General features: G+C 38.4%; 1 protein-coding gene across 1 annotated transcript in view; it reads right to left on the reverse strand.

The window, feature by feature from the left end:
* Window positions 1–17,763, reverse strand: part of LOC100267983 (uncharacterized) — a 32,962-nt gene extending 15,199 nt beyond the window's left edge. The window contains exons 1-9 of the mRNA XM_002262956.3: window positions 17,658–17,763; window positions 17,275–17,567; window positions 16,832–17,036; window positions 16,250–16,340; window positions 15,983–16,128; window positions 15,221–15,464; window positions 14,301–14,405; window positions 13,963–14,145; window positions 13,463–13,667 (exon numbers count right to left, since the gene is read on the reverse strand). Coding sequence (XP_002262992.1) covers window positions 13,463–13,667; window positions 13,963–14,145; window positions 14,301–14,405; window positions 15,221–15,464; window positions 15,983–16,128; window positions 16,250–16,340; window positions 16,832–17,036; window positions 17,275–17,494 — 1,399 coding nt within the window. The 5' untranslated portion in view covers window positions 17,495–17,567; window positions 17,658–17,763. The remainder of the gene's footprint in view (window positions 1–13,462; window positions 13,668–13,962; window positions 14,146–14,300; window positions 14,406–15,220; window positions 15,465–15,982; window positions 16,129–16,249; window positions 16,341–16,831; window positions 17,037–17,274; window positions 17,568–17,657) is intronic.
* Window positions 17,764–18,269: the final 506 nt, after the last annotated feature.

The raw sequence follows: 18,269 nt of genomic DNA on the forward strand, positions 1-18,269 counted from the left end.
AAAGGTAGAGGTTTGGTTACTCCATCAAAGATTTGATTATTCCAGTTCTATGTCATTAGAGGCATTGTACCCCGAAATGTTCTCAAACCTAGGTTTGTCTATGTTTAAATGTGAAGCTTGTGACTCGTAAAAAAAACCACCAGGTGTCCTTTTCGCCAAGTAATAAGAGATTTAAAACTCCTTTTTCCATGGTGCACAATGATGTTTAGGATCCTTCAAAAGTAAATGTTTTTCAAGGTTCCAGTGGTTCATTAGTTTTATTAATGATTGTACCCATGTTACTTGGATTTATCTCCTCAAGAATAAATTTGAAACTAACACCATCTTCAAACATTTCCATAAACTAATCGAAAACCAATTTCACCCAAAATTGCAAATGTTGAGATCAGATAATGGAGGGTAATGTCTTAGCCACACCTTGGGTTCATATTTCCTTGCAAATGGGATCATGCATCAAACTTCTCGTGTGGATATACCACAACAAATGGGATAACAAAAAGAAAAAAAGGTACTTATTAGAGGTGGCTATGGTATTAATGTTTTCTAGAAATGTCGCTAAACACTACTGGGAGGATGTATCTTACAATTGCATGCCTTATAAATAGAATGCCTTCAAAGATTATGAATTCCCAAACCCCTATTAACAAATTGAAATATTATTTTCCTCATTCATATATCATTGGATCCCTTTCACCAAGAGTATTTGAGTGTGGTGCTTTTGTTTATATAGAGGTAGGACAAAACTTGATCTTAAAGCTCTAAAGTGCACTTTCTTGGGAAATTCTCCTACTAAAAAGGGATACAAGTGCTATTGTCACACTTAACAAAATCACCACCAATTTTTTTCTAAGAGTGTGGTGCTAAGATCCCTTCTTAGCCAACCTTCTTAATTACCACAACAAAAGCAAACATAAATGACAGGCAACCGGATACAGGAACCTTTCCTAACTTGTGCTATTACTCAACTACGAGAATTACAAAATTGTTTCAACACTTATACAGAGTCAAAGAACCCACCCCACAATGCTTACAAGATGATCAAGCATTTTCTCTAAATCTTTCAACAATGCAGGAGGCTTTTATACACAATACTTCAAATTTGAATTTTGAATTCAAACACTGGAATTTGAATTAAGAGCCTAGGGTGGTGGTGGTTGTGCAACTGCCACAACCACCCAGCTGAAGACACTCTTTCAAACTGAGGTGTCCTTTCATGCCACATGCAACCACAAGCTATCTCACATTCCTTTCATGTTGTGTCAGGGTTGTTGCACTCAAGGTGCCTCTTCCCAATAGGTGCCAAGTAACTTCCTTCAAGATGCCTTTTGCCAACAAGTGTCAAGTAACCACCCTTTGTAACTCAGCCAAATGACCTCTGCTCTAAGCAGATCAGGCCAAGATAATTTTGGTTTGTGCTTGCAAGTCAACTCATGCCATTCCAATCTCTTTCCCTCAATGCATGTGTGTCATGCCCACATCAAACACCTAGTGCTCAACCCCATGCCATGTCAAGGTTCCCATGGCACATTGGGGCTTCAGTCCATGTTATGACCCATCTATTGCAAGGCCCTCCTGTGCCTTACCTATGTTAGCCATGCACCACCATGTCATCCATGTAATTGCTGAAACAACACCCCATGTTGCGCCCAAGCCTTCATGGTTGCAGCAATGAGCCATGGAATTGTGCCCATGTGCCATGCATCAACCATCCATCTAAGTTGGTCATGTTTGTTGCAGTACCATAATGCCATGGCCTTGCGCCCATGGCTTCACAAACCACCTTAGTCCACGAGGTTGAGCACCCTCGTACCAACTCTAAGTAGGGAAAGGTTGCACCAAACCCCATACCATTGCAACCATGGGTTGCACGCCACACGTCATGAAGCCCATGTGTGCGTGTTAGCATGTTGTCCGTGTGCCAAGGCCATGCCTCAATGCCCCCTTGATGTGGCCAAAGCCTTACCTTAGTACCCAGCTTGAGTCCCCCCACCCTCCCCCCCTCTCCTTAAAGAGCAATTTTAGTTGTTTTAGAAATTTTTAAAGGAACATTAAACCTGCTTGAGGAGGAATCATGAATTTATTAAATAAATACACAAATCCATCATAAGTCTCACATTGAGTCTATACCATTGCTAGGGTTGCACCATTGTTAAGGCTGCAAGTGGGCGCACGACCTGCTTATCGTGTGTGAGTGCATGCATGGGAATGTGGGCGCAGGCCCACCTAGTGCATGAGTACACACATGGGAGTGTGAGCCCAGGCCAACCTGGTGCATGCAGGAGCTCAAGAGTGTGCACATGAGGTTGTTGGTGTGAGTGGATACGCGGGCACATAGGAGTGCACAAGGGTGTTGAGCGTGCCGCTTGGACATGTTGTGCATGGGGTGCTACTACCAACCTAAGTGTTATCTCAACACTTTGCCTCCTTAAGTGATGTCAACCAAACCTTCGTGTCTTCCTTGCTTCCTTCCTAGGGCCCTCATGGGTGCAAGGCCTACCCATGAGGCCCTTAATGCCAACATCCGAGTCAAGGGGCTAAGGGGGTAGCAAACCTACCCCCACCTGCTGAAGTCGATGCCCTAGTCAACTTACTCTACAAGTATGCCTAAACCACCCCTCAAATTGCCATCAAGTGACATCTTTTTCCCAACTCGCCTCTAATTCCAAACTTCCCTTCCATTGAACTTGAAAATCAATTCGCCAATTTTTCTTACTTACCCCCATGGTTTAAGGGTCCAAAACCTTTTCCACCTCTTGATCAAATTGTTTCATGACTAATGGAGGAGCTCACTTGGTCTGTATCCATTCTTTGTCTGGATCTTCATGGTACCGCTTCAAAAAGCTGGCATGAAATGTTGGGTGAAGTTTCAATTTCGTTGGTAACTTCAACCTGTAAACCACTTGACCCACCTTCTTCATCCCTTCAAATGGCTCATCATATCTTGGAATTAGACCCCTCTACCTCATTTTGCCACTAATCTTCTTCTAGACTTGAGGAGCCAATTTCCAAAAGACCCAATCCCCAACCTAAAATTCTAAGGGTCGCCTGTCCTTAACTGCATAATTTTTCATCCATCCAGTTACCTTTTCTCATGCTTCATCGAACATCTCTTGTCAGGATTATGCAAGCCTACATACTGCAAGACTATTTTCCCCAAACCTCTGCTTAGCCACTTCCAAGGGCATTCTTGGCTGCAACCTTGTAGCCAACTCGAAGGGACTCATCCTTGTTGCAGAGCTCCTATGCGGATTATAGCACAACAAGGCAATGTCTATTAAATCAACCCAATTTTTTTGTGTTGCAATGACATAGTATTTGAGATACTCTTCTAGCAAGGCATTGATCCTCTTAGTTTGTCCATCTGTTTGGGGAGGGTTTGTTGTAGAAGACTTTTAACTCCAAACCTAAGAGTTTGAACAACTTTGTCCAAAAGGGTTTTGTAAACCGTTCATCCTGATCACTAACAATATCTTTAGGTAGCCCAAAGTATTTCACCACATGGTTGAAGAACAGCCTGGTTGCCTCCTTCATAGGACATGCATCTGGTGCAAGGATAAACACAGAATATTTGGAAAATCTATCTACAACTACAAAGATAGATTTGAAATCACAACTAATTGGGAACCCGCCAATAAAATCCATTGATATGCTCTTCCAAGGCTTCTCTAGGATAGTAAAAGGCTACAACAGCCTTACAACCTTCTTCCAAGCAAGACTTCACATAAGCCTGAATGTCCTCTCCCATCTTCGGCCAATAATAGGATCTAACTAGCAATGTCAAAGTCCTTTCTCCACCAAGCTTAGCAACCCTACCCATTTGGCATCATGGGTTTCCTATAATAGCTCCTTCCTCAAGCCACCCCTTGGAACATATAATTTCCTTTCTTTGGCCACAAGGAGGTTATCTTCCAACCAATATTTTTTTGTTGCACCATCTTTGACCTGTTGCCATAATCTTTCATAACAGGCATCAAGCTTTGTAGCTTGCTTAATACTATCACTTCCTTCCTACTAAGGGCATTTGCTACCACATTATGCCTTTCTGCCAATGCAGCCATTCGAATTTGAAGTCAACCAAGAACTCCTGCCACCTTGCTTATTTGGGGCTTAATTTTTTCTATGTTTCGAAGGTTCTAGCCACATTGTCAATGACTACTGCGAATATGCTCCCAAGAAGGTAATGCCTCCACTGCTATAGGCAATGAATCATTGTTGCCATTTCCTTCTCGTGGGTGAAGTACCGTTGCTCAGCATCATTTAGTTTCCGACTTTCAAATGCCACTTGGTGCGCTTCCTGCACAAAGACCCCACCCAAGGCCCTATCTAAAGCATAAATGTGGACTTCAAATGGCAGATCAAGATTTGGCAGATGCAGCACTGGTTCAGTGGAAATGGCTTGCTTCAGTTTCTCAAATGTCATCTAGCACTCCATACTCCATACCCCATTCCCATCTATTGTCCTTTAGTAGGTCAGTGAGGGAAGACACGATCTTGGAATACCACTTCATAAACCTTCTATAGTAGTTGGCTAACTCGAGGAAGGACCTCAATTATGTTAACTTGCTGGGGACAGACCAATCTCTTATAGCTTGCACTTTGCCTTCATCCATCATGATCAGGCCTTCACTGATCTTGTGCCTCAAAAATGTGATTTGCCTTTGTGTAAATTCACACCTCTCTAGTTTTACATAGAGTTTATGCTCCCTCAGTCTTTGGAATACCATCCTCAAATGTCTCTCATGCTCCTATAGAGTCCAGATGCATACCACAATATCATCCAAGTAAACCACAACAAAGGCATTCAAATAGTCAAACAAGACATCAGTCATGAAATTGCAAAAGGTTGTCGAGGCATTGGTTAGCCCAAGCAACATTACAAGAAATTCATAAGACCCATAAAGAGTAACACAAGTAGTTTTTTCCTCATCTCCTTCTACAATACGCACCTACCAATATCCTAATCTCAAATCAAGTTTGGTTAAGTGGCCTTGGACTCTATCAAACAGTTTTGCTGCCAAGGGGATCGGGTACTTATTCTTTATTGTGACTTTATTCATGGCCCGATGGTCTACACACATGCACAGGGTGCCATCCTGCTTCTTTTGGAATAGAATTGGTGCACCATATGGAGCCCTTGAGGGCTAGATCAAGCCTACATCCAACAAATCTTTCAATTGCTTCCTCAACTCCAACAATTCAATAGGGGACATTCCATAGGAACTTGTGCAAAGGGCTTTGTGCCAAGCAACAATTCAATTTTGTGGTCTATGGGTTGCTAGGGAGGTAACTTCTTAGGTAGTTTTGTAGACATCACATCCTTGAACTCCTTCAAAATCCCAACCATCACATCAACGACTTCCATTGATTGTCCTTCCTTGATCTTGATCAAGTTTGCAACATAAGCATCTTGCCCCCACTTCAAACCCTTCTTAAGCTAAATAGTATATAACATTTTAGGCTAAACATTCGCACTAGTCTTCTCCTTTAATGCATGCACGAAGCAAGGTTGACTCTCTTCCAAGACCATCAACCCACCAAGGAGTGGGATCAAAGCCACCTTGGCCTTCAGGAATAAGTTTATCCCAAGGATCATATCAAAATCCTCTAAGAGTATGCAAAGTAGGCTGCATGTACCCTTCCATTCTCGTACTTGCACTAAGACATCTTTGGCAATGTTATGGATCTTCTAGGCTTTAGTGTTGATTGCCTTGATCCTACTGGTGTCATCTTCCAATTTTAGTCCCAACTTTGTTGCTTCCCTGGTAGCCACAAAGTTATGTGCGGCCTCACTATCCACCATTGCCTTCACCCAAACACCATTTACAAGTGCTTACACATGCATCAAGGACTTTTGGAAAGGGGCTTCACTATGAATCATGTTCAAGAGCTGAAGAGGATTGACACTTGAAGGGGCCACCAAGTCAAATTCTCCCTTGTTATCTGCAGTCACAGGGGCTGAGAGCTTCTCTCTTTTGGAGCGATCCTTGGCACGGTGAGGGTCATTAAAAATAAAGCATCCTGTTGTTCTGATTGTCTGCTACATGAACTTAATGGTCTTCTCCACTAGCTTCGACACTGTAGAGGCCTTCTTTTTCAATTTCTTCCATCCTGACTTCTTAAAAGTCTTTCCCTTAGCCTTAGATTTCCTGGCTCCCTTTTACTTAGATTTCAGCCTAGTGAAGATGGTGTTGACCATCTTATAATCCACCAAACAATCTACTACAACCATTGTAGCACGAAGATCACGAACTCCTAACCTTCAAAGTTCAATTCGAGGCCTATCATTGTAGCTTAGACATGAAATTGAAAAGCATATTCTCCTCCAACATGGCCTTTATTTCAAGCATCAAGGAACTAAATTCCTTAACATACTCCCTCACAAACCCAATATGTCTAAGTCTCTTTAATGATTCCCTAGCCACCCATGTTTTGTTGGTAAGGAGGAACAGATCTTTCATTTGCTTTTTCAAAGTCTCCTAAGTGGAGATCTAAGGCCTTCCAGACTCTACATCATCCTCCACCCTTGCACCACCATGGTTTGGCATCACCAATCAAATAAATACTGGTGATGGAAACCCTTTCTGCATCAGAGATATGAGCAACCTTGAAGAACTGCTCCATATCCCATAGAAAGTTCTCTAACTCCTTTGCATTCTTATTGCCATTGAAGCCTTTAGGCTCTAGGACCCAAATTTTGGAAGGGGCGTCAGAGTCGAAGAGGGATCACTGCAACATCGCCTTCTTGAGGACTGCAATGTTTTCTTCAAAAGATTGCAAGGTGGATTTAAAGTTGTCCATCAGAGACTTGATATCAACCTTCAAACCAACAACCTTTTCCTTAACAAACTAGTCATGTGTCTCCAACAAATTCCTCTGAACTTAGATTTCCCCGTTGTATGCATTGCCCACGAGGCTATAAGCCATCCTCACTTGACCATTTTCCCAACAATTCTTCTATCCAAGCAATTCTTTCCCTTAAGTTTCTGTTGCACTACCACTGGCCATATCTGGCAATGCTCCCATACAACTTGTCACACCCAACAAAATAACCACCATTTTTTTTTCTAAGTGTTCAGTGTTAAGATTCCTTTTTAGCCAACCTTCCTAATTACCACAACCAAAGCAAATGTAAATGACAAACAACTGGATAAGGGAACCTTTCCCAACTTGTGCTATTACTCAACTACAAGAAATACAAAATTGTTTAAGTGTCCCAACACTTATGCAGAGTCAAAGAACCCAACTCACAACGCTTACAATTTAATCAAGCATTCTCTCTAAGTCTCTCTACATTGCAGGAGGCTTTTATACAAAAGGCTTCCAATTTGAATTTCAAATTCAAATACTTGAATTCGAAGCAGGAGCCTAGGGTGGTGGTTGTGCAACTCCCACAACCACCTAGTTGAAGACACTCTTTCAAACCAAGGTGTCCCTTCATGCCACATGCAGCCACAAGATATTTCATGTTTCCTTCATGTTGTGCCAGGGTTACTACACTCAAGGGGCCTTTTCCCAACAGGTGCCAACTAACTTCTTTTAAGATGTCTTTTGCCAACGGGTGCCAAGTAACCATCCTTTGTAAACTCAACCAAACGACCCCTTCTCTAAGCGGATTAGGCCAAGGTAATGTTTGGTCCATGTTTGCAAGTTGGCCCATGCTATTCTGGTCTCTTGCCTTTATAGCATGTGAGTCAGGCCCACATCAAGCACCTAGTGCGTGTCCAACCCTCTTTGATGCATCAAAATGCTTTACCACACACGTTGATGCCCAAACCCAAGCCATGTTGAGGTGTCGATGGCACATTGGGGCTTCGATCCATGTTATGAACCATTTATTGCAAGGCCCTTTTATGTCTTGTCTATGTCAGCCATGCACCACCATGTTTGTCGATGTAGTTGCTGCAGCAACACCCCATGACATGCCTAAGCCTTTTTGGTTACAGTAAGGAGCCATGGCATTACACCCCTGTGCATGTATCAGCTATCTGTATGAGTCGGTGATGTTTATTATAGCACCATCACACTATGACATTGCGCCCATGGCTTCACGAACCGCCTTAGTGCACAAAGTTGAGTGCCCTCATGTCGGTATCGGGGAAGGAAAAGTTGCACCATGCCCCATGCCATTGCAACCACGGGTTGCACATCACACATGTTGTGGAGCCCTTGTATGAGCACTAGTATACTGTCTGTGTGCCATGGCCATGCCAAGGCTATGCCTCAGTGCCCTCTTAGTGCGGCCAAAGCCTTGCCTTGGTGCCCACCTTGAGTCACCCACTCCACACCCCCCCCCCCCCCCCCCCCCCCTTGGTGCCTTTGTAGCACCATCATGCCATGGCATTGTGTCCATGGCTTCATGAACTACCTCAATGCACAAGACCGAATGCCCTTGTGGCAACGCAGGGAGGGAAGGTTGTACCATGCCCTGTACCATTATGGCCATGGGTTGCACGCCACACATGTCATGGAGCCTGCATGCTAGCATGTTGTTCGTGTGCTACAGCCATGCCCAAGGTCATGTCTTGGTGTCACCAAAGCCTTGCCTTGGTGTCCACCTTGAGTCACTTACCCTCCCTCCTAAAAGAGCAATTTAAGTTGTTTTGGACGTTTCTGGAGTAGACATCAAAGTTGCTTAAGGAGGTATAATGAATTTATTTATTAAATAAATAAAAAAATCCTCCATAAGCCTCACAGTGGGTCAACACCATTGTTGGGGCCGCGAGTGGGCAGAGACCTATCTATTGTGTGTGAGAATGTGTGCACTAGTGCTCAGGAACGTGCATGCGAGTGCACAAGAGCATGTACGCAGGGCTGGCTAGTGTGCGCGAGAGTGTCAATGCGGGGCTGCTGGTGTGCATGGAAGTGGGGGTGCACGGGAGTGCGCAGGTGCGCTGAGCGTACAGCCTGGGCATGCGGTGCTGCTGCCAACTTAAGTGTTGCCTCAACACTTTGCCTCCTTGAGTGATGCCAACCAAACCTCCGTATCTTCCTTGCTTCCTTCCTAGGGCGCTCATGGGTGCAAGGCCTACCCATGAGGCCCTTAATGCCAACATCCAAGTCAAGGGGCTAAGGGGCTAACAGCTACCATCATCCTACTAGAAGGAAGTGTGTCTCTATGGATGTTAGTTTCTTTGAAGATCAAGCATACTTTCCAATGGTTGATCTTCAAGGTAAGAAGAGTCATAATAAAGATCAATTATGGCAGATGAACAACTCCCTTCCTCTTCCAGTCCTAAATAATACCAATAAGTGATTTAACCAAAGCAATAGCCAAGTTATGGACACAAGTTTGATGCAAGGAAATGAGTCAAAAAAGCAAGTCTAGGCCAAGAAAAATGCAGCTGCAAATCTACCAGCCATAGGTAGCAGATCAGATTTGTTTGTTCACTCAAGGAAGCAGAAGCAGAAGTTAAAAGACTCCATCTCTTTCATGTATAAGCAGTCATCAATCCCAAAATTAGGTAATCTGACTCTCTTCCCTCTCCTTTTTTCTAATCCAATGTGTGCTAAAGATTTGAATATTCCTATTGCCATTAGAAAAGGAGTGAGAACCTATGCTAAATATTCTCTCTCGAATTTCTTGTCTTTCCTTAGACTTAATTCCAATTATAAAGCTTTCACAACTAATTTCATCAAACAAAATGTATCAAATGCTCTAAAAGATTTTAGGAGGAAAGAGGCTATTTTTTAAGAAATGAGAGCTTTGCATAAGAATGATACATGGGAAATTGTGGATTTGCCTAAATGAAAAAATAATTGAGACAAATGGGTTTTCAGCAGTAAGTTCAAAGTCAATGGTTCGAAAGAGAGACACAGGGCTAGATTAGTGACCAAGGGGTATATGCAAACTTACGGAATTCTCTATCAAGAAACCTTTACACTTGTTGCAAAAATTAATTCCATTACGATTCTCTCATCTTTAGAAGCAAATTTAGATTGGTCACTACAACTATTTGATATTAAGAATACTTTTTTGCATGGCACCCTAGAAAAGGAGGTTTATATGGATTTATCAACTAGTTTTGAAGACAACTTAAACGATGGGAAGGTTTGTAAGTTAAGAAAATCTTCATATGGACTAAACAATCTCCTAGAGCATGATTTGATAGGTTCGGTTCACTAAGTCAATTCTTAAATTTTGGTATTGTCAAAGCCAAGGGATTACACTTTCTTCATTAAACACTCTTTCACACAAGAAAATCACTGCACTTATTGTCTATGTGGATGATATACTTGTTATAGACAATGATGTAGTCGAAATGAAGAATTTTAAGAATCTTCTGGCAAAGCAATATGAAATTAAAGATTTGCAAGCCCTAAGGTACTTTCTTGAGATGGAAGTGGCAAGGTCCAAAAAAGGAATATTTGTTTCACAAAGGAAGCATATTTTGGATTTGCTCAATGATACCAAAATGATGAGTTAAAAACCAGGAGATACTCTTATTGAGATTTTTCACCAATATTTTTGGAAATTTCGGCTTTATCGTCAAAGTATTGACACACACCAAATGCAGCCACGCACCATGCCATCCATGGTAGGCCAAACATGCTCACGCTCCAAGCAGTGATTTAATCAACTCCAAACATGGCCCATTAACCAACACCAAACAAAGCTTTTAAAAAAACAAGTGAGCTGTTGGGTTTAATCACATGCCCTTCCGGCTTGTTATGGTGTATATTGCCTCTTGGGCATTCTGGCCTTTAATTTAAATTTGAGCATACAAAATTTATGTAGCAATATTATGTTTGCATAAAAAATGAAATATAAAAATAAATTTTAATAAATTAATTAATTTTAATTATCTTATTTTCAAATTCCATTTAACTGTTAAAATCTAAAAACTATCATGATAATATTTGAGTTATTCATACTTTTTATATATTAATTAAATATAAGAAAAATATAAACTTATAAATAAAATTTGAAATATTTATAAATAAAAAAATCATGAATATATCATTATTTCATTTGTTTTATTAAATACATATGAATTAGATAAATCAATATACCATGTGTTTTTAAGTTTTGCATATTATTATTGAATATCACAATAATGTTCTACATATATTGTTCTTAAACAAAACAATTTTAATATATGTATTATCACTTCTTTTATTATTTTTTCCAATATTCCTATGAGTTTTGATCGAATTCCATTCCACTGACATTTTATGTCAAAATTATCATTGATATTTCCCAATATATCCGTAAAATTCACCTACTGATATTTTCGTGAAGACCGACATTTTTATCCTTACTAGTGGAAAAGGGGAATACCAAAGATTCATTGAAAAGTTAATCTACCTTTCTCACTAAAGGCCTGATCTAGCATATGTTGTGAGATAGTAAGTCAATTCATGCATTCACCCTTAGAGTATCATGTGGAGGTTGTTCAAAAGATACTAAGATACCTTAAGTTATTACAAATTTGTGGGAGGGAATTTAGTCAATCGAAAAAGCAAAAAGCAACCAGTAGTGGGCAGATCAAGTGCAGAAGCCGAATGTCATGCAATGGCTCAAGGAATATGTGAATTATTATGGCTCAAGATTCTTCCCAAGGAGTTAAAGATGGAATCCATTGAACTTACAATCCAGTACATGAGATGACCAAGCATCTTGAAGTTGACTGACATTTTATTGAGGAAAAAATTGAGAGTGCACAAATTTGCACACCCTTTATTCCAACAGAGAAGCAATTAGCTGATATCATCACAAACTGATTTGTTTCCATGTATACAGATTTATTTCCTATTATTTCTTCTCCCCATTAATGAATAGCAATAGTACAATAATTCGTCTAGGAAAGCCTAGATTAGGCTGCATTCTTAGGAAGAGATTAACTTTGATAATCTGCTTTATTTTTTTCTTTTTTTTAATTGAGTGTATATAATAACAAATGTTATTGCTAAAAATGAGAAGAAAGAGTATTCCAATTTTTTTACTCTTTCCAAAATCATTCCTTCGATGAAGGCATGTATATAGAACACATAGTGGTTTTTTTCATTAAATATAATCACTTTTTATATCCATCTATCAATCTATCTCTACATCTATGTGTGCATTTATCTACATCTATCTTTATTTATCTATCTATCTTTGTATTCCTATTTTTATTTCATCTCTATCTCCATTAATTTATAGCAATCATCCCATCAAGTTTATATTCTTTACTATTTTTTTTTTTTTTTTTTTTATCAAAAACAAAAGTGTATTCACAAGTTTTGAAAGTCCTACAAAAAAAAAAAAAAATCAAAACTACAAGAAAAATATATGTATAAAGTTATTTGTATTGAAGTATTTGTGGGTACAATCTTTATGGCAATATTCTTTACAAATGAATAGTTTTCTCTAATTCAATCACTTTGATCACAATCCAAAGTATGACAATGAGAGTATTTTCTTTGAGTCAAAGATCAATCGAGGGCCTAAAGTGGCTTGTTCTTGAATGATCTTATTAACTAGTCAAGAACGTAGTACTTTTACGATTTCTTGGACTTGCAAGGATGCCTTGCAAAAACCTTTTTCTCCCAATGAAGCCTCTTTTCCCTTGTGAAGTTGTTTTTCTAATCCTCTCCATTGAAGAAAGTCACCATTATTTATAGCTAAAATTAGGCAATTAAATTAGAAATCCCCAAGATTTGATTGTTTAATTCAAAGAATTTGTTTCCTTGATTTTAGCAACTTGTCTCTTCATTTAGAAAATTTTCCAATAAGAGAATATTTATTTCTAATTCTCTTTTGACTTAATTTTGCAGCCTTCCAAATTTCCCCACATGTCACCTTTTGAATTGCATGACACATGTTCAATGTATATGAATTATCACTTATCAAGCCTAAATTTTGTTAAGCTAAGGAGTTATAATTTTGAGGATCAATTTAATGGTAATTTCATACACTAAAATTTTGGATGTCTACAAAAAGATATATTAATATGAAAAGAGGGGTCCTCCCCAAAAAAATACTTTAATTATTTCTTTATTGCTCTAATTGAATTGTGGCATTTTTGGAGTTATGGAAAGCATTCCATAAAATGCTTTTGAAGCTTTGAGTTTCGTATATCTAGAGCCAGATTCCTTGGAACATTATTTCTTCTATTCACATAGTGAGAAAATACTTCTCCTTAAGAAAGATTTTTAATGTGGTACATACAATTTCGATTTTGTTTCACATTCTTCACTTTCATTTTTCTTTTTTTAAAATTTTGCAGGCCATTTTTCCTACAACCAGAACATTGTCCCAAAAGTTTTATAGATAGTTAAGAGGAAAACAATAAGGTATTTTTCATGCAAAACAAAATATGGTACAACACCACATAAAGATGTCCTTTGCAGGAGAAAAAGAACGAAAAATTTGGGATTTTGAATAACCATGAATGTGGATAATATAGAATCTTGAAGCTTATAAGCCTAAGCATAATAATAACAAAAAGAAAAACAAAAAAAGAAAAGAAAAGGAACATACCACTTGTATAGTTGTTACCATTAAATCCCTGCCAATTGATTGTCCACCCACCACATTGATAACCCAAATTATCAGCATGGGTACCAGCAACTAGGATTTTTGATGTCTTCTTAGGAAGGGGTAACAATGGATCATTTGCATTTTTCCCATTCTTTAGCAGCACAAGTGATTTCCTCACTGCTTCCCTCGCCAAATCTCTATGCTCCTGTTTAAGAAACAAGGCTCTCAATAATTCCTTGCACTGATATTTTCTATGATACAAGGTTTATGATCTTTTACAAACAGCATAACAAGATAGACAAAACCCCACAGAACATGGGAAGCTACTGGCTAAATACATCTCTATAATGCATTTCAAGAAAAGGAAAAAGGCTATGTATATTATGGCATTTAATATTCAAAATAGATTTGGTTACTGGATGTGTTTATGTCATAGTACATCAAACTTATAATTTGAGTTACCAATTTAGAAGTCAGTAATTTTAACTCTTGATAATAACCTGTTTTCCAAGTTCGTTGACTAGGCTAAGATCAGCCAAAGGATTCTCAAAAAGACCCATGGTGAACTTGACTAGTAAAATCCTCCCCACTGCATCATCAATTCGCTCCATTGGTATGATTTTGTGTTTGACCATGTATGTAAGATCATCAATGAACTCAATATAGTTGAAGGGCACCATGACCTGAAACATTCCAAGAACCAAAATTCTAGTTTTTCAAAACCATTCACTTCTACCTGACTTTTCACTTTTGAATTTAGTACACTGGGGTGGGAAAAAAAAAGAGCTAGTCATCAATGCAATATAATATGAGATATACCCATAAAAAAGCCACTAACCATGTCAATACCAGCTTGAATCCCAGCTTGGACAGAGTATGAGTAGTTCGAATGAGGTGGTGAGGTAATCCTGTCAATGCCCTCCCAATCTGAAATAACAAAACCCTGATAGTTCATCCAAAACACTCAGTAGAGTTAGAATGAGATACTCTTCAGTTTATGTTGAAAACTTACAGGTGATAGAATCATAGACACCAAGTGATTCTGAAATCACTGTGCAGTAGGAATTAAGGATATGAGGAATATTACACTTTCATTTCAGGTAGAACTCAATAATTTTCACCCTATGCACATACAATGGTAAGAGAGAAAATAAAATGTGATAAATAAAACACAGACAACAATCCTCCAGTGCACACCCTATTTCTTGTGTTCAAGCATAGAATGGACTTAAATTTCTTCATGTTTGCATAAAGTGACTGAATGCAGACTCAAACAAACTTCTTTTTTTTAATTTTTTGATAACTGAGGAACCTTCTATGGCCAAGCCCTTAGGACTCTCCATAGGAACTGAAACCTCAAGGTGCTGACCACGCCAATAACAACCAACATTGGGTAAATCAAAGTATCATCAGTAGCAAGATTCAAACCTAAGACCATGTGCCTCTTACTAGGACCACACCTCCCAGCATTCGCCCTGACCAACTAGGCTACACTAGCAAGCTCAAACGCAAACAAACTTCTGACAACCCTAGATGTTATTATTAATTTGAGTTAATCCAGTATAAAATCAGACAAAGTCCATTTAAGGAAATGGTACATAGCTACCTCCAGAAAGTTGGCTGGGTGTTTCATGTCCTATTCTATGTCCATACATAAAAGACAGTATTCTGCCCCAGGTTTCAGTGTCAAAGCAACATGGTTTCAATTCTGAATGAACCGACAAAGAAGTTCACTCCACATGAAAATTTGGACTTAACCTTGAACTTGAGGGTTTCCTTGAGGAATCTAGTAACTAGATAGTGGTTGGCATGCATCTTTATCCCATTCCAGCTGGAGTATGAAACCATGATTGTTGAGACACCCTTAAAAATTGAGTCAGCATAGGCAGGCATGTGGATGCTTAGTAAACCATGCATGTCAATCACTGTATTATTCTCATTAATGCCCTTGGTTGTACCACCATCGCCCACAAAGTGCTTTGCACAAGCTGCAACCTTGTTCCTACAGGAAATAAGTTAATGTAAAGAGTTAAAGGAGTATCAAGAAAACAGCAAAGCAAGTTCAGGTGAGTGAGGAACATGGCATGCAGCTATGAGTTATTGTTTTCTTAACAAATAATCAAAACATGGTTCATGAATGAAGACAAACCAAGACATTGTAAATCTCCCAATACAACATTAATGGACTAGCAGTAAGGAATATTAGATGACTAGATTATCCATTTATTAAAATGGATTCTTCATCAACAGAGGTGCAAATTGAAGATGCAGGGGCAGGTTGTGGTGCAGAGGAAAGAGGGTGTTTCTTACTGTATTTTGAGTTTAAGCATACAACACTGAAGTAGCCACCCTACTTATTATATTTCATCCATGATTAGATCGCATGAACCAGTGCATCAATGTGGCAAAAATATTTAGTGTTTCTAAATGAAGAAAAAATCTGAGCGGATTGACGTATAAGCTTCCAATAACTTGGCTAATCCCATAAAGGAAGTACTTTTACTGTCGTAGAGCTCATACTTTCCACCAACATATGGAACTGCCTTTCGGGATCCAGCTGGAACTTCTCCTTGTAAACCCAATATGATATCTGTCATTTCTTCGACAATTTTGTGGTCCTCACTATAGCTTTCATAACAGCGACCCCATCTTGGGTCTCTACAAACCTACACAAAATGTTTCAAGGAAAACGTGAAGCATATTACAAAATTGCTCAAGGCATCCATTGGACAATTTCAAATATAAACCAAATCCCTGGTACTTGCAGTACACTAGTATATTATTTACCGCAATGCAGGGAGCAAAGATATAAGGAATCCCTGTAGCTCTAACTTCAAGTGCAGTTGCAGCACCAATCCTCCTCACCAATTCAGGATCCCTGTATTTTTCTTAGAATGTTAAGAGATTGGTTGTGTTTCAATAACATTTAGTCTGGTTTCAATAATAAAAGATTTATAAAAAAAATAAATTAAAAAATTAAAAAAAATTAAAAAAAATTAAAAAAAAAAAACACTTGGCTAATAATAAAGTTAATCTCCAAAATGAAGTTTTATGAGTTACTCTACTTTTTTTGGCAAAAAAGTGACGGAATTCCACTTAAAACTGATGCAGTAACTTTAAGTTTTTACTGACAATGGCATTTTTACACAGTACTCAACCAACATGAGCTGAGGAATGAAAAGATATAATCAATCAATTAGTATCAATAGAATCCTCAAAATTCAAAAGAAATAGGAACAAATTGAAGGCTAGGACAATTTATCATGCTGTAAGAATAAAAGGTTAAAATTCTATATGAGAATAACATTCATTTCTCTTTTTAATGGTAGAGAATAACATTCATTCAAAGACACAGAAATCTCCACTTGCCCGGTAGCTCCAAGCCCAATATTATGGGGAAATATAGTAGCATTATAGACATTGTTGTGCCCATGAACAGCATCGATTCCGTAAATCATTGGAATCCCCAGACGGGTAGATAGGGAGCCCTTTTGAAACATGTTCACCATATTGACCCAATCTGCAGCACTAGCCTCTGGCAGCGGTGTACTCCCACCACCACTCAATACACTCCCTGCATGAAACTCAAAAGTAAGTTCCCATCTATTGTTTCAGCATTCTTCTTACTTTCTTCATTGGTTAATAATTAGTATTGAGTTCAACCATCATCAAAAATGTCAAAGTTTCGTTAAAATATTACTCTAAATGGATTAATGTTGAAGCACCCTGCATAAGCATTCTCGTCGAAGAAATTCAGAAAACAGACTCATCGCGAATTCTAAGTAAAAAAGAATAGAGAATTGTTTATTTACCAATGGAGTAATTCTTCATTATCTCAGGTGTGGCAACAATCCTATCGATCTGAACCATCTGACCAATCTTCTCTTCCAAAGTCATCCGACTCATAAGATCAGTAATTCGGACTTTCAATGGCTGCTTGGGGTCTTTGTATTTTATATACTCTGCTTCTGCTATGGCTATCCACCACCATAACAGCACAATGCTCACTAGATGAACCCATACTCTACACATTTTTGCTCTGCAATGTGCTCTTCCACTTAAGACTAATATTTCCCGAAATCAGACTAAACGCCCTTTCTACACCCTGTTTGGTTTCAGAGAAAATGCAGGAAAAACAATGAAAAAGGCTCCAGTTAGTTGCTGAGAAAATGCAGGGAAAGAATAGAAAACAGACCCTTGTTAGAAAAAAGCTGAAACCCGTATACGGCTCAGTTTGATTTAAGCTCAGTTGGCTTCATTTTCTGGGATACCAAACGTGATACAACATTGTGGGGTTTCTTTTTTAACTTCTACGCCAATTAAAAAATAAATAAAAAATCTTAAAAAGGTCACGTGTCAAAGTAAGGAGGAATCTAGGTTTTCATATTATCACGTATTAAAAAAAAAATTAAATTTATTTTAAAGGTTGCACCTTTCACTATTTTCATATTCAAAATAATAATAATTTATATTAAAAAGTATATCATTAAGAAATGCATTTCGCAATTATATAAAATTGAATTTAAAAAAAAAAAAACATATTCTCGTTAGAAAACATAAGAATTTATCGGATTATTGGAACTTGTGGATGATTATCCATATTGATGTATATTCCTTTGTGACTCTATAAAAGGGAGATATTTTTAATGAAAATTTATTTTATTTTCTTCCTACATTATAATTTCTCTTTCTTTTATTTTATTATAGCCTGAAGCTACGTACAAATTTACATAATGAAAGTTTACAGTTCAAAGTTATGCACAAATTTACATAAAATAATTCATAATTTGAAGCTATATATACTTTG

The sequence above is a fragment of the Vitis vinifera genome, chromosome 13, assembly GCF_030704535.1.
Source record: "Vitis vinifera cultivar Pinot Noir 40024 chromosome 13, ASM3070453v1".
NCBI classification, from domain to species: Eukaryota; Viridiplantae; Streptophyta; class Magnoliopsida; order Vitales; family Vitaceae; genus Vitis; species Vitis vinifera.